The sequence below is a fragment of the Giraffa tippelskirchi genome, chromosome X, assembly GCF_054371585.1.
Source record: "Giraffa tippelskirchi isolate mGirTip1 chromosome X, T2T-mGirTip1v1.2.pri, whole genome shotgun sequence".
NCBI classification, from domain to species: Eukaryota; Metazoa; Chordata; class Mammalia; order Artiodactyla; family Giraffidae; genus Giraffa; species Giraffa tippelskirchi.
In genome coordinates, this window is record NC_137289.1 from 109418944 (window position 1) to 109445578 (window position 26635).

The 26635-nt window shown below is 37.5% G+C and overlaps 1 protein-coding gene across 11 annotated transcripts in view; it reads left to right on the forward strand.

Moving 5' to 3' along the window:
- The window catches only part of CASK (calcium/calmodulin dependent serine protein kinase), a 385636-nt gene that overhangs the window by 147181 nt on the left and 211820 nt on the right, over window positions 1-26635 (forward strand). For all 11 annotated transcript variants that reach the window (XM_081564446.1, XM_081564438.1, XM_081564440.1 and 8 more), the window contains exon 3: window positions 4546-4651. In XM_081564446.1, the coding sequence (XP_081420572.1) occupies window positions 4546-4651 (106 nt within the window). The remainder of the gene's footprint in view (window positions 1-4545; window positions 4652-26635) is intronic.

A 26635-nucleotide genomic window follows, 5' to 3' on the forward strand; every position in this document is an offset into this window, starting at 1 on the left:
CTCTCCGACATAAATCACAGCAGGATCCTCCATGACCCACCTCCCAGAATATTGGAAATAAAAGCAAAAATAAACAAATGGGACCTAATTAAAATTAAAAGCTTTTGCACAACAAAGGAAACTATAAACAAGGTGAAAAGACAGCCTTCAGAATGGGAGAAAATAATAGCAAATGAAGCAACAGACAAACAATTAATATCAAAAATATACAAGCAACTTCTGCAGCTGAATTCCCGAAAAATAAACGACCCAATCAAAAAATGGGCCAAAGAACTAAACAGACATTTCTCCAAAGAAGACATACAGATGGCTAACAAACTCATCAATACTTTTTAATGTGACTATATGTTGAAATAATAATGCTTTGGATATATTGGATTGTGTAAACTATGTTAAATCTCACCTGCTGCTTTTTAATGTGGCCACTGAAAAAATCTTAATTGTGTGTGAAGTTTGCATTGTATTTCTTTTGTATGATGCTGAACTAAAACCTTACTGAACGATTCTGAGAAAGCTAACTCTTAAATTTGACCTTTAAAGCTCAGACATTGAAAATGAGATCGCCAATCCAGTGCTAAGAATGTCAGAGAGCATTCCTTTCTTCAGTCACATTGGTAAATACCCAACTTATTTTTGACCCATGGTCAAATTAGCTTGCTGCAGAGTCATGGGGCTCCAAAAGCAGCATCTGGCTTTTAAAAGGTAGTATGAAAAATTCTCCTTTTCCAAGAACAACTAATAGTATTATAAAAATGAATGCTACATACTTTTCAGGAAAATTCTTCTTAAAACAGACCACTTGAAACAGGTTTCCTAAATAACTCTCCGTTATTTGAGGGGCAGACTGAAAAGTAGACCCTGGAGGACATAGTTGTTCTACTGTTATTGGATAGCCCAAACTTATTATGCCATATAGTGGGTTGATTCAGTTTAAGTGTGTTTCTCCAGTTTTGGTCAGGATATCAAATATTACTTTCCATATTACTAGTGACCCCTTTTAAAAGAAAATAAATTGATAAAATATAGGCACATAATTAAATATAGGGACACTAATCATAGAAGTAGATTCTTCCTTAAATCTTTAAAAATTTCCCTGCAAAATGAAAAAATACAAGGCAGAATGGAGGAGTTCCCAGTCACTAAAGATAAAGTAGATCTTCAAAACACCATGGTAACCCTGGGTCAGGTCACTCAAAGGAATGTTCTAAGCTAGTATCTCTAAGCAGTCAGATAATCACAATTTCAAATCATATTATTATCACCTACTTTCAAATTCCTCCCTACTCTACTTCATGAGCTGACTAAATACTCTTTAGTTTGCTGTATCAGCAAGGAATTAATAGCAGTTAGTCTTTAATTCATACTCACATCTAAACACATATTTTGAGCTTAACTTCTTGGAATCTATAGCTTGAATGCATAGATGATGCATTTGTGTTTTGTAAACTGTGATTTTTCTTTTCAGGCTATTTAATACACCCATTTAATTGATGCTTGAATTATGGAAAATGGTGCCACAGTTATCCTAGATATAAGCCATATTTTGCATCATTGCCCTTATAATTTCAAATATGTTTTTATGTTGTTAGTTTTGTGCTGCTCAATCATTGTTTGGATTTTAGTCCCTGAAATGTCAGAAGATAGCGCTAAGTCATGTCTGACTCTTGCGGTCCCATGAACTGTAGCCTGCCAGGCTCCTCTGTCCATGGGATTCTCCAGGCAAGAATATTGGAGTGGGTTGCCATTTCCTTCTCCAGGGGAACTTCCCAACCCAGGAAGTGAACCCAAGTCTCCCACATTGCAGGCAGATGCTTTACTGACAGGTCCAGTGACATTTAAAGAGTTTTAATCTTTGAAGGCAGGGTCCCCAGCAAACCTGCCTTTATTTTTGAAGGTGGATTAGAAGAGACTAGACCATAAGCATATTCAGCCATATACCAAGGAAACGTGTGTGTCAAATGGAGAGGTCTTTAGAGCATCCGTTTCTACTATGTTCTTTCAGTATAACAAATGTGGCACATGTCAAATGCTGAATACGGAGGTTGAAACACATTGCAGTTACATGAAAGGGGCAACATTGAAAGTAAATGGAAAACAGGAGAAAAGACCCATTTTTTGTTGTGGCAAACACTAAATCTCCATTTACTTCTTGACTCTGATGTCAGAGCATTGAATAGAATCAGACTTTGATCAGAATAGAAAGAAATGGAAAGAGAAACTAAGGTGAAAGCAGAAGGTATGAAAAGGGTCACTTCTAATAAAATGAGAAGCTGGAGATAAACATTAAAACCAGTACTAGAACTCCTAAGCTTTTCGTAGAATCAGAAGGCAGAATAATCTTAAAGGGAGAGAAAAAAGTGTGCAGGCATCTGATTTATATTGTCTGGCTTCAGCCTGGTCCTCTAGTGCACTTGTCAAAAGTCTTCCTCATAGTTATGACTCCCCAGTGCAAAAGCCACACCTTATTCACACCTGTCCTCTCCTGGAGATAGAGACCATGTTTCATGTGCATCTCATCTCTTTCTCCACAATGAACACCGAACCACCTTAACCCCTTCAGCCCCACACTGTTGCACTCCACACAGTCCTTTCCCATCTGTTTTCTCATTAAAATCTTGCCACTTCCCTCTGAAGTTGTAGACCATGAAGGTCCTGCGTCATATCACCGTCCCCGTTTCACTTGCCATAAGGAAAGCATTTGTAGAGGTTAGCAGTCAGCCAGCAATAGTAGTGACAGAGGCTGGACTGGCACCAAGTTTTCTGACTCTAGATCCTAAGGGATTTTCATCACTGACACTTACAAACGCAGTGTTCTCTTTAAAACAACAGCAAGAACAGGCAAAAAAATCAAACTTTCTTTGACCCTGCTATTCCTTTCCTACTACCAAGATTATGTCTAAACCCAGCCTGGCATCATGGAAGGACTGACTTTGGAGTTAGCCCAGGGCTCAAAACCAACCCCTTGTAATCACTATGTGATCCTGAACAGGTTTCAAAGTCTCAATTTCCTCATCTGTAAAATACTTAACCTCGCAGGCTTGTTGGGACATTAAGTGACAACAATCATATTGAGTACTTAGACCAGTGAGAGAGATGATCAGTCTAAATTTGTTATATCATCATTGTCTGCATCCTGAGTTTAAATCTGACCTCTTCACGGAATTTGATCTTACTCAGAACATTTATGGCCTTATCCTAGTTGAATCTTTCTTACAGCCTTTTCTCAGCCTTCTCTTAAGTTTTGTTCTTGTTTAGTCGGTAATTTGTGTCTGACTCTTTGCAACCCCATGGACTATAGTCTGCCAGGCTCCTCTGTCCATGGGATTTCCCAGGCAAGAATATTGAAGTAGGTTACCATTTCCTTCTCCAGGGGATCTTCCCAACCTAGGGACCGAACTCGCATCTGCAGCCTTGGCAGGTGACACCAGGGGAGCTCCCTTCTCTTACTACTTATGCCTTAATTCCCCCATTTTCTTGACTTTCTTAATGTTGTATTATTGATTCTTCCTTTTCTGGTGGCTTCTCCTTTGTCTTCTTTACTGACTTCTTTTCCTTATTTATACCTTATGTGAATCCTCTAAGGTTCTTTCTGCAGCCATTGCTCTTGTTGCTAAGACTAAGTTGAGTTAACAAATCAGAGAGGAGATACTGTTATCTCTCTGCTTTGTGCAGTATATCCTTAACCTTGGTTCTTTTACCTGTCTCCCTTCTACTTCCAAATATAAAAATGTCACATTGGATTTTATTCATCTCCAAGCAGGTGAAACTCCAGCACCGTTAACACAGGAAGGCTTTAATTATCTTGTTCCATGTAGACATGACTAGTGACACTTACGCCCAAACTATTTTTGTGTGATGGTGATGATCACGACGATGAGGATATTAACACTTTTATTTTTCAAATAGTATTATGTAACTTACACAGTAGTCTTTCCTACATTATCTGAATTTGTTTTTCAAAATAACACTGTGAAGATAGTGTCTTGAATTATCCAACACATTTTATAGATGATGTAAAATAAGTTCTAACTTTGATGTCGAGAGTAGTGCCTTTTCTGTTTACCTTTACTGTTTTGTTTTGTTTTGTTGCCTTCTATTCCATGTAACCTCCCTGATGTGTGTCTGTAAATGCTAGATTTTAGGCTAAGGAATAAACATCATATCCTTAGGCAATTTAGGGAAACCTCAGAAAATGAAGTAAAATTCAAGACAGCAAATTGAGTTGTTTATTAGCTCATCAAGAAAGAGTTATACATTTTGAAACCTGTTTACAAGAGTTTGGGTTAAGTATTTAGTTGTGTTATTTACATTTCTTAATAATAAGCTGACTTGTAATGTATATTGATTAAAGCTGGCAAAAATATTAAAAAGTTATATTGTCAAAGATGTCAAAGGGCAAAAAGTTAAGCTTTGTTTGAATGGGGGATTTCATCTCTGTAGTTAGAGAAGTCTTCATGTTACCATAGATCCCATCCATTCATTCATCATTCACTCGAATTGTCTTTTGAATTTTACCTAACAAGGTGCTCTGTGTTTGTTTTTCAGATCTAAAGCGGGAAGCCAGTATCTGTCATATGCTGAAACATCCCCACATTGTAGAGTTATTGGAGACATATAGCTCAGATGGAATGCTTTACATGGTTTTTGAATTGTGAGTGTGCATTTTATTTTCTTAAGCATTAGCTTTAGGCAATGTTCATCTTAGATAATGCTGACACTTTTAAAATTTCAAAATAGTTGTGAACACATCTGTTCAGAACGACCTGAAGTAATAAGAGTAAAAGGAACCTCTCGCTGTAAGGTTCACAGTGGCTAAGGGCATGTTTGGTTACCCTCATATTTTTAGCATACTTTAGAGAAGTGGAAAACGGAGGAGATAGAGTTCAGAAGAATAGGAGGTCCCAAAAGATACAATTCTGACTACAGGAGTCGTAGTGAAAAGGATTGGGTTGAGAGTAGAGGCCTCCATGTCGCAAGCCTCTCTATGGTGGTTAAGTCGCTCCATCATGTCCAACTCTTTGCGACCTTGTGGACTGTAACCTGCCAGGCTCCTCTGTCCATGGGATTCTCCAGGCATTAGAATACTGGACTGGGTTGCCATTTCCTTCTCCAGGGGATCTTCCTGACCCAGGGTTCTAACCCAGGTCTCCTGCATTGCAAGCAGATTCTTTACCAGCTGAGCCATGAGGGAAGCCCCAAGCAAGCCTCTCTAAGCAACTAAAAACAAGTACTAACAAACTTCCTCTTTTAATGCAATCACCATACTGGCAAGGAATATTCTGTAGATAACAGTAAGGCTTGATTTGAGGAAGCCACTCAACATGTTTCTCACAAAATTTTTGTCGGTAAGATGGAGAAATGTGGCATAAGGGTAGTACAATTGGGTAGTTTCATAGCTGGTTGGATAATTATGTCCAAAGAGACTGTATCAAGCCTTATGGGGTGGCATACTATTCAAAATTTTAATCAGTGACTTTGATTAGGGTCTCTCACAAGGTGGTAATCCAGGCATTTTCCAGGGCCAAAGTCATTTTAAGGCTCTGTTGGGGATGGATCTGCTTCCAAGCTCACTCACATGGTTGTTGGAAGCACGCTATCAGACTGAGGGCCTGAGTTTCTCATGAGCTGTTGACCCAAGGCCTCCCTAGGTTCCTTGTCACTGGGCTTCTCCCTAGAGCGGCTCCATGGCAGCTGGCTTCATCAGGGTCAGTCAGCAAGCAAGACCACAAAAGTAGGAAGCAGACAGAAGTCAGTCTTGTAACCTGCTCTCTGAAATCACACACCATCACTTCTGCCATATTCTATTAGTTAGAAATAACTCACTAGATCCAGTCTACACCCAACAGGAGAGGATTACACCAGGTTGTAAAGACCTGGAAGTGATGATCACTGGAAGCTTTGTCAGAAGCTGCCCTCTCCAGGGGGCTAGCTAATAAAGTGATTATCTAGACCAAATTTTAAACTATTTTACAAGGTCATAACAAAGGAGCTGAAACAAAGAAGGTGAAATTTAAGGCCAATTAATATAAACTCATTCATCAGGTATATAAGTGCAAGATCACTGTGAATTTAGGTGTAACTGCTTATGTGAAAAAGATGTCAGCAGTTTAGTTAGTTGTTGCAACAGCTTTAAAAGCCCTGGATGGAACCTTCGTGTACATTAAGTAGAAGTGTGTGGTGTGCAGAACCAAGCCCCAGCCCCAGCATGTTATATCAGTATATTGCCCATTCTCCCTAGAGTGTTCCTAATAAGCAAGACACTGACATGTTTCCTAAATAGGATCGCCTGAGTGGGAAAGAGCCTAGAAATTCCATCATAGTGACACAGCCTGCAAAGTTTTTGTTGGCAAACCTGCTAAAAGATGTTTGAAAACTATGTGCTTCCAGACATAGCTTTCAGTTGATAAAAACTTTTATTGTGAGGATGCGATTTTTAGTCATTTGTATGTTTTTAAAAATGTGTTCTCTTCAAAACTCTAGCACTATACCTTTAGCTCATTCAATGTATGAAAAATGTCTGCTCTGTGACCTAAATGGCAGAACTAGCCATCATCGTCAAACTCATCAGCCAAACCAGGCTCACTTTCTCTCAGAAAAACAAATCGGACTTCATTTTTCAAATAAAATTAAAGTGTTGATAGACATCACTGTGACAGTCATCTTAGTATTGATGTCTAATTCTAAACTAGATAAGGCTTTGCCGTGAATATATTGTCTGGATGAAATAAGGTGGCTCTCCCCGTCCTTTCCAAAGCTGTTTTGCTCTCACAGATCACAAGCTTTGCATTCCCCAATTGTCTCTTTGAAGTTAGGCAGGCTTTTCAACCCCGGGTGAGTGGTTGATCTTTGAGATGGGTTCTTCCGAGTGGAGATACAAAAGGAAAATCAGCAGACCACAGGCTTATTTTCAGACAGACCCAATCATGGCAAATGTAGCTATGGCTTAGCTATGGCTTAAATGCCTTAAAAATATCCTGATATGTGTGTCCCCTGAAAAGGCTTTGAGTACTCCCAGAAATACCTAAGTCCCACTTTGAGGACCACTTGGCCTGGAAGAGCTATTGAAAAGACTAGGAAAATTTAGTTACCTAGGAATCGATTCATTTTTCTTTTACTGCTAAGAGAGTCCCCAGATCATAAGCCAATAGTGGATCATAATGGATGTCTTTAGTGCTTTGAAACATCATCAAGTGTAAAAGGATTCTGTGTTTATTCAGTGTAGGGTGAGGAATTGTAACTAGAATCAACAGGTGGCAGGTAGATTCCACCTGTAAGCAAGGAAGCCCTCTTTGATGATTAGACTAATTCCATGAATGAAGCAGCTATCTCACTGAGTCTGCCATTCCTCACCTAGAAATGCTCAAGCTAAACCTGGATCCATCCAGGTGTCCTGAAGAAAAGGTTTTAATTTTGGACTACAGAGGGGCTTTAACGTCCCTTCCAATTTTAACATATTATAATTCTTTTTATTTTATTCTTTATTCAAGAAATTTGTTTCTGTCCATACTTTTTTATTCACTAAGAAAACTAGACAACAGATTTTGCCATATACTATAGAGTAGCAAGCACAGAAAGCAAAATTGTAAAATTCACCTAAATTTCACATTTGCTATCTGTTTCAAAGGGGTCTAAGTGACAGTATAGTACAGAGAAGATGGTCCTTGGTGTCATAAAACTTGGGTTAGTATCCCACCTCCATCATTTTTACTAATTCTGTGACTTTGACCAAGTCTTTTAACTTTAAAATCTTCATAAGATTATGAAAACTAGATGAGAGATCATTGTTCATTCACCTTATAAGATGGTGACTTGCTCTACAATGATAAAGTATTGTTTCCAGTGGATTTAACAGGTTGGTTTTAGTTTCACAATGTTGAATTATATGGGATTTTATATAGCTAAATTTTGTATGATTCAGCTGTGATTAGATGGCTATATATTAAGAACAAGACCTCATTGAATTTACATAGTTACCAGCCACATAATCTCACTGTTAACCCGAATAACTAGAACATAGCTTCCTAGTTTTTAGCCTTTTATTTTGGAAGTTTTCAAATCGAAAGGAAATAATATAAGGAACCTCTGTGTGCCTGTCACTGAGCTTCAGTAGTTATCAATGTTTTGCCATTCTTATTCTGTCTATCCTTTACTGTTGTCTTTTTTTTCTTGGCAATTTCTAAATATCATTTCACCTATAAATACTCTGTTTGTATTTATAGACAAGGACTCTATGTGTGTGTCTCTGTGTGTGTATAAAATACTATTATATCTAGCAGAATCAACAACTCCTTAGTATCATGTCATATTCAGTTAATGTTGCTTTCCTTGATTGAACATGAATTTTTAAAGGATCTGTTCCTCAATTTAGAATTGTTCTATTAGCCCTAGGGATCTGGAAGTAGATTATAAATTCACAGTTAAAATAACTTCGTTATTTCTCAGAAGGGCTAGAAACAAAATAGAAATATAAAATTGTTCTTTTGTATCATTCTTTTTTTATAAATTCACCTCAACAGTCATCTTTGCCCTGTTTTTTGCATTCCCTTTGATCCCCTCAGTTTAAAACAAATGAACAAACCCAAACCATTCATTACTATAAGATTTAAAGTCTGTGGATCAAAGAGCAAAGTATAAGTTTGTGCGTGCCTCCACCTACTGGCTGGATAAGAGATTGCTCACATAGCTACTATGTGTTATAGACAAGGCTACACTAGAATTTTTCTGGCAATAGATCTAATGACCCTTAATATTCAAGGTCTCTTTGCTCAGGCTATGGGTTATCTAGATTCTTTCCAGTTTTCTGACATGACACTGATACAGAGTAGACAAAGAAAGAGAAAGCAAATGAAATAAGGTCAGTTGACTTTGCTAGTTGTTGGCTACTGGAAAATAGCTCTGATAATTTTGATGGAGAAAAGGCTAGACCAAGCAAATATATTTGGGTTACTGGTGACTTTCTGATTATGGTATCCATATCTTTCTTTGCCACAGACTATCTATAACCAGCTCTCTCCCCTTTTTCCCCCTAAACTGAAGTCACAACATTACGTGGCTCAATCTTGTTGCTTATCATGTTAGCAAATCCTTAAAACTAGTTGATATAAATGATTTATTTATAAGCCTGAAGCATACTCAGATACAGAGACAGAACCAGAATTTTACTGCTGGAAAAGATTAGAGCAGTAGATTTCAAACTTTAGCATTGGAAAATCCTGAGTAGAGCTTGTTAAACCAGGATGTACCAGGCCCCACCCCTAGATAGTCAGTGTCAACAAATGTGGGTTCTGAAGTGAAAGATCAAGAGATGATTGACTTTTAAAGTAAGGGTAATACTATTCAGAGATCATGTTATCATTATCCCCAACACACACAGTAGTTTGTTAGAAATCTGCATGTGTTTACACTATATCCATGGGTTCCAGATTACTGTTAAGTTAGAACTTGCCTGTAGCAGTTTGCAATTGTTTTCAGCAAAATAAACATTTTAAAACATAGGTTCAATTTTGAAGACAGAGCTGTGTCATGTCACCCCCCCACCTCAAAATTAAATGTATATGTATGGCTGAGTCCCTTCGCTGTTCACCTGAAACTATCAGAACATTGTTAATCAGTTATACCCCAATATAAAATAAAAAGTTAAAAAATGAGTAAGTAAATATTGTCCCTTTCCAAAAAAAAATTAAATGTTTATTTCTAAGTCACACATCAGGGCTTATGTTTAGTAGCATCTGATACTTGAGTTAAGCTGTAAATCCTAAATTGGCTGGCCAAGAAATTTTAATTACCTTATTATAGAATGATTACATATACCACAGGGAGACTTACAGTAATTAAAAACGGATTTAAAACACATCTGACATGGAGACAATAGTTTGTATCTTTTAAAATAATATTAGCAGTTTGTATTTTTGAAGCTCACAAAGGAGATAGACTAAAAGTCCTTTTATTTAATTTTATTGTTAAAATTTTATTTTTAGTCTGGTGTTTATGTTCAGAGAAGGGAATGTTTGTGGAAGTCGTTTATACTGATAGAGTAGAACTGATTACTACTTACCAGCAAATTTGCCACTTAAGAGAAAACATACTTGTTTCATATCAGGCAAGAAAAATCTGGATGTAACATTTTAATTTATATGAAAATTTGTACAGATTTTTATAGCTAGTTTTATCTATTTTGATTTTTTTGGTTTTATGTGTAATGATAGAAATTGCTCTTCATTCATTCAGCACATATTTATTGAATGCCTCTTTAAGTGCTGGGTAATAGGAAATGGTTGGGAAATAGTTTGGTCCTAGTAAACATTAGAAACTTGGTACTTCTGGTAATTTAATAATCTGAGATACATGAAAGGACCTAGCTGGGTGACTCTGTGTGTGTGTGTGTGTGTGTGTGTGTTTGCTAAGTCACTTCAGTCGTGTCTGACTCTGCAACCCCTTGGACTGTAACCCTCTTGTGTCCTCTGTCCATGGGATTCTTCAGGCAACAGTACTGGAGTGGGTTGCTATTTCCTTCTCCAAGGAATCTTCCCGACCCAGGGATCAAACCCGGGTCTCCTGCACTGCAGGCAGATTCTTTACCATCTGCGCCACCAAGGAAGCCCAGGCGACTGTGTAGGTCTTTGGTAAATGCTAGTTAGAAGAAGAAAATGTCTGTGTCATAAACTTTTTAAAATTAAACATCTCTCTCTTTTTTTATAATGTAGTGCTTCTTCATTTTTTAAATTTTTAAAACTTTTTATTTTTTTTCTGTGATATGCTTTTACTGATGTAATTTCGGCGGGGCCAGGACTGTGGCAGGGATAAAAATAAACTTTTTATTTTGTGTTGAGGTATAGCCGATTAGCAAACAATGTTGTGATAGTTTCAGGTGGACAGCAAAGGGACTCAGCCATACATATACATGTATCCATTCTCCCCCAAACCCCCATCCCATCCAGGCTGCACATAACATTTGGAACTCTGTGTGTGTTAGTTGCTCAGTCATGTCCAATTCTTTACCACCCTCTGGACTGTCGCCCACCAGGCTTCTCTGTCCATGGGATTTCCCAGACAATAATACTGGAGTGGGTTGCCATTTCCTTCTCCAGGGGATCTTCCCAACCCAGAGATCAAACTCACATCTCCTGCACTGCAGGCGAACTCTTGACCGTCTGAGCCACCAGGGAAGTGCTCAGTGTTAAACATTTCTGTTGACTTAGGTTTAGCACTATATTAAATGTTTAGTTGTGTTTCAGTTTTAAGAACTATGTGTCAGGGATCCCCAAGACCACTCCCAAATTTGATGACCTACTAAGAGAACTCCTTCCTGGAGAACGAAGTGGTAACCCACTCCAGTATTCTTGCCTGGAGAATTCCATGGACAGTGGAGCCTGGTAACTGTCCATGGGGTTGCAAAGAGTTGGACACAACTGAGCTACTAACGCTAAGAGGACTCCTAGGACTCAGCATATAGTCATATTCACAGCTATGATTTATTACTAGCTAAAGGGTATAAAGCATAATCGGCAAAAGGAGAAGGTGCATGGATTGTAGTCCAGGGGCAGCGAGGCACAAGCTTCCAAGGGTCTTCTGCCAGCCAGCAGCTGTGACAACACATGTGAGATGTTGTCCACCAGGAATAGAGACTCAGTGCCCAGGGTTTTTGTTAGGGGCTTGTCATGTAAACACCCTCTGCCTGGCATACAGCAAATTCCAGACTCCCAGAAAGAAAGCAGTTGTTCAGGATAAATCATATTGTTTGCACAAGCAATTTAGACACAGTGAGCCACTCTTTTCATTTAGGAAGGGCGGAACCCATCCAAGTTCCCATATGCCAATCAAGAGCTGACCTTGGAGGTATGCCTTGCAAGCCTTTTGAAAGATAATAGTTAGACCTGCTATGTTAACTCTTTTCCACACAATAATAGAGAACAACATAAGGATTTGAGTTAATAAACTTCTGGATCTGCAAACAAAATATAATTACCTATAAAGATAATTGCAAAGTTTGGATTGTTTTTTAAAAAAAAAACTATTAACTGTAATTACTGTATCATTTTGACATCTCTTGAGGGAAAAAATGGAGGTGTCTCAATTTCTGTATAAAACAAATCCTAGATCGAGATGTTACAGTGTAGAATAGATTTTAAGCTTTGAATACTTTGGGAAACAAACTGCATTCTGATGCCTACTATCTTAGAAATGCATTTGAAATTGTCACTCTGGTAATTTTTTTGTGTATGAAATAACTTTGAATAAATTTGTGTATACATAAAATAAGAAAATTCAGTTAACTTTGTTTTTTTTTTCACGTAGGAATTTTTTTTTTTATAAATTTATTTATTTTAGTTGGGGGCTAATTACTTTACAATATTGTAATAGTTTTTGCCATACATTGACATGAATCAGCCATGGGTTTACATGTGTTCCCCTTCCTGGACCTCCCACCCACCTCCCTCCCCATCCCATCCCTCCGGGTCATCCCATTGCCCGGGCCCTGAGCCCTTGTCTCATGCATCGAACATGGAATGGTGTTCTGTTTCACATATGATAATATACATGTTTCAATGCTATTCTCCCAGAACGTCCCACCCTCACCTTCTCCCTCAGAGTCCATAAAATTGTTCTATGCATCTGTGTCTCTTATTCTGTCTCGCATATAGGGTTATCGTTACCATCTTTCAAATTCCATATATATGCATTAGTATACTGTATTGTTGTTTTTCTTTCTGGCTTACTTCACTCTGTATAATAGGCTCCAGTTTCATCCATCTCAGTAGAACCGATTCAAATGTATTTTTTTTAATGGCTGAGTTTTAAAATGAAAATTTGTAAGTTGTTTTTAGTATAATATAATACATATCTTTTGTACAAATTTAGAGATTATGGAAAATTATAATGATAAAAATAATACCATTTGCAAAAGGTAATTACAGTGAGCATTTCAGAACATTTCCTTCTATGTATACCCATGATCACAGTTGCACTAAGTTGAGATCATTTATACATACAATTTTGTATCCTGGTTCTTTTAACTTAATAATTTTAAGCATTTTGCTATACGAGTAAATGGGGCTTCCCAGTGGTAAAGAATCCTCCTGCCAGTGCAGGAGATGCAGGAGCTGCAGGTTCACTCCCTGGGTTGGGAAGATTCCCTGGAGAAGGAAATGGCAACCCACTCCAGTATTCTTGCCTGGAAAAACCCATGGACAGAGGAGCCTTGTGGGCTACAGTCCAGGGGTCACAAAGAGTCAGACACAGCTGAGCATGCATGCACATTATACGATTAAATACTTTTTTAGATATAACATTTTAATGGCTGCATTAAGATGTCTGAACTATATATGCATGTGCTACACTTAAATTTCCTCTAAAGTTGGATATTTACACTGTTTTCTGTTTTTCTGTATTAGAAGTAATGTTATGATTAATAATATTCTTGCACTTAATTACTTGCACACACCCCGATTGTCTTATTTCCTCAAAATGAGTTTTAAAAGTAGAATTCCTAGATATTAGAATTAGTATATGAATGCATATAAATACCTCTATCACACATAGATTTAACCTTTTTTAATAGAATGTATTACATTTAGAAAAATGCATACACAGCACTATACAAGCATAAAGAATTATTGTAAAGTAAGGAACCATGTAGCTGCAACCCAGGTCAAGAAATTTAAAAACTGCCAGCACTTCAACAGCTCTCAAATCCCCTTTCTGATTTGCAACCCCCTACCTCTCACAATTAACATTAATCTAGACTTAACTTCCATGTTTTTTTTTTCTATACCGTCTAAATAGGTATCCCTAAATAATGTAATTCAGTGTTATCTACCTTTTGAAATCTTTATTTACATAGCATCATACAGTATACATTCTTTTTGAGTCTGTGAGATTTATCCAGGTTAGTTTGATCTCTATTACTTTGTTGCTATAGTGCTATATAGTGTTAGTGAACAAACATTCACACATTTATTTATTCATGTAAACGTTAATGTGTATTTGAGTTGTTTCCAGATTTAGCTATGTTGAACAATACTGTTGTAAACAATCTTGTACATGTATCCTAGTGTACCTAAGTAAACATTCATATAGGGTGTAGACCTAGGAGTAGAGTTAATAGGTTTCAGAGTTTATATTGATACAACTTCAGTTTTCCTAGATAACTTCAGGCTATTTTCTAAAGTAGATGTGTAAACTGACCCTATGCCTCTCTAAGGTGATCCAAGTCCTAGTTTTCCTGACACTGCCCCATGTTTAAAATACTGTTTTTAGTCCTTATTTGTTAATTTGTGCCTTCCTTTTATTCTCATGATTAATTATTACCTATGCTACACACCTTTGCTAATACTTGGCATTGTTGGAATTTTTAAATTTATTTTTAATTGAAAGATAATTGTTTTATAGTATTTTGTTGGTTTCTACCAAACATCAACATGAATCAGGCATAGGTTTACTTATGTCTCCTCCCACTTAAACATCCCTCCACCTCCCCATTCCACCCCTCTAGGTTGTTACCGAGCCCTGGTTTGAGTTCCCTGAGTCAAACAGCAAATTCCCATTGGCTATCTATTTTACATATAGTAATGTATGTTTCCATGTTATTCTCTATATATATCCCAATTTTAGCCAATTGGTGTGTAGTAGAATCTCCTTGTAGTTCTTCCTGATTGTTGTTCAGTCGCCCAGTCATGTGACTCTGCAACCCCATGAACTGCAACACACCAGGCCTCCCTGTCCCTCACCATCTCCCGGAGTTTACTGAAGTTCATGTCCATTGCATCAGTGATGCCATCCAGCCACCTCATCCTCTGACGGCCTCTTCTTCTGCCCTCAATCTTTCCCAGCATCAGGGACTTTTCCAATGAGTCAGCTGTTCACATCCAAAATATTGGTGACCAAAATACTGGAGCTTCAGCTTCAGCATCAGTCCTTCCAATAAGTATTCAGGTTTGATTTACCTTAAGGTTGACTGGTTTGATCTCCTTGCTGTCCAAGAGACTCTCAGGAGTCTTCTCCAGCACCACAGTTCGAAGGCATCAATTCTTGGGCTCTCTGACTTCTTTGGAGAAGGCAATGGCACCCCACTCCAGTATTCTTGCCTGGGAAACCTCATGGACGGAGGAGCCTGGTAGGCTGCAGCCCATGGGGTCGTGAAGAGTTGGACACGACTGAGCGACTTCACTTTCACTTTTTACTTTCATGCACTGGAGGAGGAAATGGCAACCCACTCCAGTGTTCTTGTCTGGAGAATCCCAGGGATGGAGGAGCCTAGTGGGCTGCCATCTATGGGGTCGCACAGAGTCGGACACGACTGACGTGACTTAGCAGCAGCAGCAGCAGCTGCCTTCTTTGTGGTCCAGCTCTCACAACCATACATGACCACTGGTAATCTTCTTGGTTATTCTTCCCTAATTGCCATTTAGTCACCTATCTCTTCATTCTTGCAATGATATCTTTTGATTAACAGAAGTTTGTGATTTTCATGTAGTCTAATTTATCATTTTAAAATTTTATGGCCAGTGTTTTTGTATCTTGTTTAAGAAATTATTTACTCCCCTGAGATTATGAAGGTATTCTGTTATGTTTTCCTATCCACCTGGAATTGATTTGGGGTACACTGTAAGGTAGCAGTCTAGTTTCATTTTTTTCTATATGGACGGATAGTCAATAGTCTCAGCACAATTATGAAAAGACTGCTCTGTAGTACCACTTTTGCCATAAATCAGGCATCTATATATGTGGGATTGTTCTAGGCTCTGTTCTGGTCTCTTGGCCTATTTGCCTGGCATTGTGCTGCGAGCACATTGTCTTAGCTTTACAATAAGTCCTGGTTACTAGTAGAGCAGGGCTTTCCACTTTGTTCATCTTCAGACATTTCTTTTTTTTTTTAATAAATTTATTTATTTTAGTTGGGGGCTAATTACTTTACAATATTGTAGTAGTTTTTGCCATACATTGACATGAATCAGCCATGGGTTTACGTGTGTTCCCCTTCCTGGACCCCCCTCCCACCTCACTCCCCATCCCATCCCTCTGGATCATCCCATTGCCCCAGCCCTGAGCATTTGTCTCATGCATCGAACATGGAATGGTGTTCTGTTTCACATATGATAATATGCATGTTTCAATGCTATTCTCCCAGATTGTCCCACCCTCCCCTTCTCCCTCAGAGTCCATAAGACTGTTCTATGCATCTGTGTCTCTTATTCTGTCTCGCATATAGGGTTATCGTTACCATCTTTCAAATTCCATATATATGCATTAGTATACTGTATTGGTGTTTTTCTTTCTGGCTTACTTCACTCTGTATTATGGGCTCCAGTTTCATCCATCTCAGTAGAACCAATTCAAATGTATTTTTTTAATGGCTGAGTAATATTCCATTGTGTATATGTACCACAGCTTCCTTATCCATTCGTCTGCTGATGGACATCTAGGTTGCTTCCATGTCCTGGCTATTGTAAACAGTGCTGCGATGAACATTGGGGTACATGCGTCACTTTCAATTCTGGTTTCCTCGGTGTGTATGCCCAGCAGTGGGATTGCTGGGTCGTATGGCAGTTCTATTCCCAGTTTTTTAAGGAATCTCCACACTGTTCTCCATAGTGGCTGTACTAGTTTGCATTCCCACCAACAGTGTAAGAGGGTTCCCTTTTCTCCACACCCTCTCCAGCATTTATTGCTTGTAGACTTTTGGATAGCAGCCATTCTGACTGGTGTGAAATGATACCTCATTGTGGTTTTGATTTGCATTTCTCTAATAATGAGTGATGTTGAGCATCTTTTCATGTGTTTGTTAGCCATCTGTATGTCTTCTTTGGAGAAATGTCTGTTTAGTTCTTTGGCCCATTCAGACATTTCTTAAGAGCTGTACTTGTCTCTGCATTTTCCATTTCCATTTTAGAATCAAGTTGTCAATTTATACTTACGCACACTTAAAAAACTCTTGAGATTTTGCCTTAAATATTATGTCAAATCTTTATAGCAGCTTGAGAATAATTGACAGATTTATTATTGAGTCTTCCAATTTATAAACATAGTGTCTGTCTTCTCATTTGTTTAGATCCTTGATGTCTTTCAATAAAGTTTTATACTTTTCTTCATAGAAGTTATGTACATCTTTTGTTAGATTCTTCAGTTCAGTTCAGTCACTCTGTCGTGTCCGACTCTTTGCAACCCCATGAATCGCAGCATGCCAGGCCTCCCTGTCCATCACCAACCCCCAGAGTTTACCCAAACTCATGTCCATCGAGTCAGTGATGCCATCCAGGCATCTCATCCTCTGTCATCCCCTTCTCCTCCTGCCCCCAATCCTTCCCAGCATCAGGGTCTTTTCCAATGAGTCAACTCTTCGCATCAGGTGGCCAAAGTATTGGAGTTTCAGCTTCAACATCAGTCCTTCCAATGAACACCCAGGACTGATCTCCTTTGGGATGGACTGGTTGGATCTTCTTGCAGTCCAAAGGACTCTCAAGAGTCTTCTCCAACACCACAGTTCAAAAGCATCAATTCTTCGGTACTCAGCTTTCTTCACCATCCAACTCTCACATCCATAGATGACTACTGGAAAAACCATAGCCTTAACTAGATGGACCTTTGTTGGCAAAGTAATGTCTCTGCTTTTTAATATGCTGTCTAGGTTGGTCATAACTTTCCTTCCAAGCAGTAAGCGTCTCTTAATTCCATGACTGCAAGCACCATCAGCAGTGATTTTGGAGCCCGAAAAAATAAAGTCTGACACTGTTTGCACTGTTTCCCCATCTATTTCCCATGAAGTGATGGGACCAGATGCCATGATCTTAGTTTTCTGAATGTTGAGCTTTAAGCCAACTAGAGGCTCTTTAGTTCCTCTTCACTTTCTGCCATAAGGGTGGTGTCATCTGCATATCTGAGGTTATTGATATTTCTCCTGGCAATCCTGATTCCAGCTTGTGCTTCTTCCAGCCCAGCATTTCTCATGATGTACTCTGCATATAAGTTCAATAAGCAGGGTGACAATATACAGCCTTGACGTACTCCTTTTCCTATTTGGAACCAGTCTGTCGTTCCATGTCCAGTTCTAACTGTTGCTTCCTGACCTGCATACAGATTTCTCAGAAGGCAGGTCAGGTGGTCTGGTATTCTCATCTCTTTAAGAATCTTCCACAGTTTGTTGTGATCCACACAGTCAAAGGCTTTGGCATAGTCAATAGAGCAGAAGTAGATGTTTTTCTGGAACTCTCTTGCTTTTTCGATGATCCAGCGGATGTTGGCAATTTAATCTCTGGTTCCTCTGCCTTTTCTAAAACCAGATTTAGATCCTTGATGTCTTTCAATAAAGTTTTATACTTTTCTTCATAGAAGTTATGTACATCTTTTGTTAGATTCTTAGATATTTGCTTTTAAATGTAGATCAGTCTCTCTCTCCCTCCTTCCCTTCCCCTTTCTCTCTCTCTTAGTCTCCTTCCTTATATTGACATTATATTCCTTCTATTCTGCAAGCTATCATTTCCAATAATTTATCTGTAGAACTGTGTCAATTTTCTGCATACTTGATCATCTGTGTATGAAGAGGATTCTTTCTCTAGCCTTTACTGCAGTGGATAAAATATCCAGAATAATGATGATAGCAAATCTTTGTTTATTTCTGATCTTAGGGTTTGCTAGGCATAAATGGATGGTGAATTTTATGAAATTCTTTTTTTCTGTGTATATTGAAGTGATCATATGGTTTTCTTTACTCTGCTAATGCAATGGATTTCATTGATTCTTTCATTAACTACACTTGGTGTTGATTTATAATCCATATAATCCTTTTTATTGCTAGATTTGGTTTGCTTGTATTTTGTTTAGACTTTTTACATCTATATTTGTGGGAAGATTATACTATAATTTTCTTGTACTATCCATATCTGATTTATATATCTAGATTATGCTAGTCTCATAAAATGAATTGAGGGGTAGTCTCTGTTTTTTGTTTTCCATATGTGATTGGTAGAACTCACCTATAAACCCATCCAGGCCAGACTTTCTTATGAGAAGGGTTTTCATGTCTGATTCAATTCCTTAAATATTTATAGGAATATTTGGGTTTTTGTTTATTAATCTTTTACCCTTCAAGAATTGTATTTTGCTAGGAATGAGTGCATTTTATCTAAACTTTAAACAATTTTATCATAAAGTGGTTCACAATATCTCTACAGGGTCTTTTTCATTCTTAATGCTAGTAATTTATGCCTTTTCTTTTTCTTTCTCAGCCTTGCCAGATATTTACCCATTTTATTAGTCTTTTAATCAGTGACTTTTAGCTCTGTAATTCATTTTTACTGTGTGTTTATTTTCTATTTCAGTAATTTCTATTTGTTGTTTTTTCCATCCTTCTACTATGGATTTAATTTTCTAGGACTTATTTCCTTTTTAAAATTTCAAACTTTTTGTATCCTTGGGTTTTACTCATGTCTCTCATTAAAGGAATATAGTTGTTTTTGATTCTAGACTCTGAATCTTCATTTTTTAATGAGTATTTATTTCTTTTACATTTAATTTTAGTATATTTTGATTGACATTATGATCTTCTTATGTGCTTTCTATTTATACCAACTATTACATATTTCTTCACCTTCCCTGATTTATTTGAATCAGTTGAATACATTTTGTCATTTCATTTTTTCTTCTATTAATTCAAGTTTAAGCACCCTTTGCCGTTATCTGAGTATATACCCCAGAAATGCCTCCCCAATTCATCAAATCCTAATGTTGATGTCGTTATTGTCTTCCTGAACAATATAAGCACTGTATAGCACATTAATTCCATATAATGCAACCCTTGACTTATAGGATATTTATGTATATAAATGTGTAAGTTGCATGTATTTACATCACTCCAAATTATTATTATTGTTATTCATTTAGATTTACCTACACACTAATTCTTTCTTTGTTATTTATTCTTTCAGTATCTCTAAAGTTTTACCTGGATTCATTTTTTGTGTGTGTCAATCTGCTAAGTGCAAACTCCATTTTTGTTAGTTTCAGAATTTCTTTAGATTCCCTTTAGTGTTGAGGGATATCCACTGAGTAGAGAATTCTAGGTTGATGTTTTCTTTCCATTATACGTGATTCTACTGTTTTCTAGCTTCCATTGATATTAAGAATTCAGCTAGCAGTCTGTCCCTTCTCTCTGAGGGTAGTCTTTCTTTATTTTTAAGGTTATTGAAAAAATGTTTTCTTCATCTTTTGTTTTCTATAGTTTTTCCTGTGATGTGGGGTGTGTGTGTGCATGTTTTTTAGTCCTGCCTTAGGTTTTTAGGTCGCTTGAATAGGTGTATTGATATTGTTTATGGTTAGAGAATATTCTCAGCCATTATCTCTTCAAACACTACCTTTGCCTTTTTCTTTCTCTCATCACCATTGTGACCCAATTAAGTATAGATATAGGTATACCTTATAGTATTCTCGATATCTTCTACCTTCTTTTCTGAATTTTGTGTATTCCTTTTTAAAAATCTATATAGTTTCTCTTTTTTTCAAAAAAGGTATTCAAGCTCAGCTTTTATATTATGAGACATAGTAGGTTTCCTTATTCAATAATCTATGTAGGATAATCTCTGTATATAAAATCCTTATTCATCATTATTGTCTGTCATTTTTACTGGTTCTTGATCAAGATATCTTACCCCTTTATATACCTGATTCATTTTGACTGTGGGCTAGAAATTATTTTGAAAATTTTTGGCATTGAATGATGCTTTCTTCCTCTAGAGAGAACTTTAATTCCCTTCTACTGGCGCATTTAAGCACTAGCAGTCTGGGACTACCTTAATCAAGGTTCAAGGCTTAGATTTTCAGGGCCAATCAAAGGTAAAGTGAGATTGCAAGTACGTGAAGGCACTGATAACTTCTAGTTCATGCCTAGCTCTTTAGGGTCCTAGCTCAAAGTGGGAGAGTTCATTTCAGTTGCTCAGCTGTGTTTGTCTCTTTGTGACCCCATGGACTGCAGCACACCAGGCTTCCCTGTCCATCACCAACTCCTGGAGCTTGCTCAAACTCATATTCATCAAGTCAGTGATATCCAGCCATCTCATCCTCTGCCATCCCCTTCTCCTCCTGCCTTCAATCTTTCCCAGAATCAGGGTCTCTTCCAATGAGTCAGTTCTTCTCATCAGGTGGCCATAGTATTGGAACTTCAGCTTCAGCATCAGTCCTTCCAGTGAATATTCAGGACTGATTTCCTTTAGAATTGACTGGTGTGATCTTGCAGTTTAAGAGACCCTCAAGAGTCTCCAGCACCACAGTTCAAAAGCATCAATTCTTCTGTGCTCAGCTTTCTTTATGATCCAACACTCACATCCATACATGACTACTGGAAAAACCATAGCTTTGACTAGATGGACCTTTGTCAGCAAAGTAACATCTCTGCTCTTTGATATGTTGTCTAGGTTTGTCATAGCTTTTCTTCCAAGGAGCAAGCATCTTTTAATTTCATGGCTGCAGTCACCATCTGCAGTGATTTTGGAGCCCCCCCCCCAAAAAATAAAGTCTCTCACTGTTCCATTGTTTCCCCATCTATTTGCCATGAAGTGATGGGACTGGATGCCATGATCTTAGTTTTTTGAATGTTAAGTTTTAAGCCAACTTTTTCACTCTTCTCTTTCACTTTCATCAAGAGGCTCTTTAGTTCCTCTTTGCTTTCAGCCATAAGGGTGGTGTCATCTGCACGTCTGAGGTTATTGATATTTCTCCCTGCAATCTTGATTCCAGCATGTGCTCCATTCAGCCCAGCATTTCGCATGATGTTGGAGGTAGTTTATGATGTTCCCCTGAATTCTGACTTGTTTTCCATTAGAGATCTTCTGTATAAGCAAATGTCCCTAGGGCAAGAGAAGGACTTTGATCCTTGGCTTTCCTCTCTTAGTTCCCACTCTTAGATTTTAGCCACTACTCCTGACAATTTGATTAGTACTTTCATGTTTTCAGGAACTTTTTAATACAGCTTTTCTATTGTCTTCACTCAGAGACATCACCTATCAGAAGTGTAGCCAATAGAGTTAAAACTCCTTTTACATAGTGTCATGTTATTGTTCATAAGGATTGTACCAATTTATATTCAAGCCAGTGGTAAATGAAAGCAAACATGTTTACATTTTGATAGGTCACAATGACATTTTGGTTTCGTTTGCTTTTATTACTAATATGGTCATATTTTAGAAGTATGTTTACCCATTTCTTTTTCATGTTTACTTTCTTTAGTTTTTTTTGCCATTTTGTAAGAATTCATAATTTACTAAGGATATTTACCTTTTTCATGCATTTGCAAATATTTTCCGAAAATTTGCCTGTTTAATTTTGTTTTACATTTCTGGACTTTTTTGTATATTGACTTTTTAAATATGCAGAAGTTTAAGATTCTGTTAGGTAAAGAAATTACAAATAAGAATGAAGACTAGAGTGAGCCCTGTGGTGCTGGATTAAAGTTGGAGATGGCAGAATGACATCATATTTAGCATGTACACATATTTAACATGTGTACACACATGCATGTATACATATATGTGTCTACATGTGTATACAAGGGGATGGTCTTGATCCCTGTCTCCTGTATAATGTCACGAACCTCTGTCCATAGTTCATCAGGCACTCTGTCTATCAGATCTAGTCCCTTAAATCTATTTGTCACTTCCACTGTATTTGATTTAGGTCATACCTGAATGGTCTAGTGGTTTTCCCTTCTTTCTTCAATTTAAGTCTGAATTTGGCAATAAGGAGTTCATGATCTGAGCCACAGTCTGCTCCCGGTCTTGTTTTTGCTGATTGTATAGAGCTTCTCCATCTTTGGCTGCAAAAAATATAATCTGATTTCAGTGTTGACCATCTGGTGTTGTCCATGTGTAGAGTCTTCTCTTGTGTTGTTGGAAGAGGGTGTTTGCTAGGACCAGTGCATTCTCTTGGCAAAACTCTATTAGCCTTTGCCCTGCTTCATTCTGTACTCCAAGGCCAGATTTGCCTGTTACACCAGGTGTTTCCTGACTTCCTACTTTTGCATTCCAGTCCCCTATAATGAAAAGGGCATCTTTTTGGGGTGTTAGTTCTAAAAGTTCTTGTAGGTCTTCATAGAACCATTCAACTTCAGCTTCTTCGGCGTTACTGGTCGGGGCATAGACTTGGATTACCGTGATATTGAATGGTTTGCCTTGGAAACGAACAGAGATCATTCTGTCGTTTTTGACATTGCATCCAAGTACTGCATTTTGGACTCTGTTGTTGACCATGATGGCTACTCCATTTCTTCTAAGGGATTCCTGCCCACAGTAGTAGATATAATGATCATCTGAGTTAAATTCACCCATTGCAGTCCATCTTAGTTCGCTGATTCCTAGAATGTCGATGTTCACTCTTGCCATCTCCTGTTTGACCACTTCCAATTTGCCTTGATTCATGGACCTAACATTCCAGGTTCCTATGCAATATTGCTCTTTACAGCATCAGACTTTCCTTCTGTCACCAGTCACATCCACAGCTGGGTATTGTTTTTGCTTTGGCTCCATCCCATCATTATTTCTGGAGTTATTTCTCCACTGATCTCCAGTAGCATATTGGGCAGCTACCGACCTGGGGAGTTCCTCTTTCAGTGTCCTATCTTTTTGCCTTTTCATACTGTTCATGGGGTTCTCAAGGCAAGAATACTGAAGTGGTTTGCCATGCCCTTCTCCAGTGGACCACATTCTGTCAGACACTGCAATAGTAATGAGCAAACCCACATCCAGATCTTCATTTCTAAATATATTCTCCAATAAAAGAAGCCAAGTCTCTTTAGAAAAATTATTCTAGGACTGAGGCAGAGAAAACCCAAGCTTGGAGCATTTTATACTGCCTGGAAGTAAGGTAATGCTAAAAAAGCAGAAAGTTGAGGGGGCATGTGAAAGGGACAAAGAACCAATCTGAAAGAGCTCCCAGTGGCCAAAAGTAGAACAGACTAGAGCAACAAAATAGTGTAGCACTAGGCTGTATGCTCCGTGCCCAGTTTCTCAGTCATGTCCGACTCTTTGTGACCCCATGGGCTCTCACCCACAAGGCTCCGAACCCAGGGACTGAACCTGCGTCTCTTACATCTCCTGCATTAGCAGGCAGGTTCTTTACCACTAGCGCCACTGGAGAAGCCCAGTACTAGGCTATAACCCAAGGTATGAATTAAGTATCTATGAGCCCATACCAATATAAATAAATTATTGAATAAATCAGTGGTAGAGAAGAGCTGTTTCCCAGGTGGCTCAGTGGGTAAAGAATCCACCTGCCAATGCAGGAGACACAGGAGATATGGGTTCACTTCCTGGGTCAGGAAGATCCCCTTGAGGAGGAAATGGAAACCCACTCCAGTATTCTTGCCTGGAGAATCCCATGGACAGAGGAGCCTGGTGGGCTACAGCCCATGGGGTTGCAAAGAGTCAGAGATGATTGAACATACACACAGAGAAGAGACAAACCTTCCTTAGAGAAGAGTTCCAAATAATATATGTAGATAATCCCCTCCCGCCTTAAGTGTAGACTGGACCTAGCAACTCATTTTCAAAGAACAGAGGTTGGAAAGGGGAACATAGTAACTTTACAGTGGAGAAACTTGGCTGACCCTTCTTGAGGAAAGAAGCAAGTTAACATCACTGGTAAGTCATGTGGATACCACATGCCCACTGAGGTGATGTCCTCAGAAGGACATTTCACCTCTATGGTATCCTTACCCCCAAACCTACAACTGCCATCAAAAACGAAAAAAAAAAATTCAGAACAAAGAAGGTATTTTAGTCAACAAACATGTGAAGTCCAAATACAATCTGGAGTTGAGTTAATAGTAATGCACCAGTGTTACTCTCTTAGTTTTGACAAAAGTACTATGTTTGCCTAAGATGTTAACATTAGGGGAGTTCAGTGAGGGGTATACAGGGCCTCTCTGTACCATCTTTGCAGTTTTTATGTAAATCTAAAGTTATTAGAAATGAAAAAGTTTTCTTCAATCAAACATGAAACCTTGAGTTTACACTATTATTTACAGTTTAAAGTAACAATTACAAATTTTTATTTAGTGAGACATTTATTACATAATAAGGAATTGTTAGTTTTTAATGTATCATTTTATAATTTTATAAAAGTTATTTTGCAAAAAGGGTTCCTACAATTTGGAGATAAGTACTGAAATATTTGTGCATAAAGTCTGGGATTTGCATAAGAATCAGACGAGGGGTGAGCAGTGGGAATGAGACTGAAGTATAGGTAAAACAGGATTAGCCAGTGAGTTGTTAATTGTTGGAGTAGGGTAATGAATATAGGAGCCTTCATTACTTTATACTTTTGAAATTTTCCGTAAGTTAAAGTTTTTTAAAAGCAAGAAAGAAATTAGAGGTTTTTACTTAGTTTTTAATTTTAATTTTTTTAATTATTTTTAAAATTGAGGTTAGTTAATATATGTTACAGGTATACAATATAGTGATTCACAACTTTTATAGGTTGTCCTCTATTTGTATTTATTATAGAACATTGTTTGTATTCCCTGTGTCATATAATATATCCTTGTAGCTTATTTATTTTATACATAATATTTTGTACCTTTTAATCCTCTACCCCTGTCTTTCCCCTCCTTTCTCCTTTTCCTCACTGGTAACTGGTAATAAGTATTCACTTGTTTTTATTTTTTTAGATTCCACATATAAGTCATGTCATACAGTATTTGTCTTCATCTGACTTACTTCACTTAGCATTAAACTATAATATTTAACATAATTTAGTAAAGATTTTACTTAACTTTTAAATTTTTACATTTGTACATCTTTTGTCTGAAAATCTGGATGTCTTGCCACAGTAACATACTACTAATAGCTTCATCTTACTAGTTTAAACATATAATAAAAACAAGACACTGAATACAAATTAGGATTTCTTTGCCCTTCTTTTCATCCTTTGAGTACATCCCAGTAGGGTGGCACAATCAAAACACTGGGTTTTAAAGTCACTTAAATAACTGTTCTCTTTGTGCCTATGCCACAAGCTTGACATACAGTTAGGTATGTTTATTTCAGTTTCTTTTTTTTTATTAAAGTTTTTATCGAGATCATTATAGATTTCCATGCAGCTGTAAGAAATAATACAGAGAGATCCTTGTATTACAGATGTTTCCCAGTTTCTCCCAATGTTAACATTTTGCAAAACTAGTATGATATCACAACCAGGGTGTTGCACTGATACACTCTCCTGAGCTTACTCAGATGTCTACATCAGTTAAATTTTAGGAATTGCCTCTTACTTCTTCTTGACTTAATTTTGTTTTTAGATTATTAAATATATGTACATGATTGAAAAGTCAAACTTATGAATAAGATTCATTCAGAAAGGTCTCACTTGACTCTGTCCCCATTCACTTCCTACCTTAGAGGAAATTATTTTGTAAAATTAGTTTTAATTTTATTTTTCATTATTTCTGTTTGGAAAATATAAGAAAATGCATATATATTTTTGTACCACCCTCTTCTTACACACTCTTATATACTCTCTTCTAAACTTGATTATTTTAAATTTCACAATATGAAAACACCAGGAATCTTTCCATAGCAATATGTAAACATCTTCTTCATTCCTATTTACACCTGCTTAGTACTCCATTATGGATGTAGAATTGTTTATTAAGCCA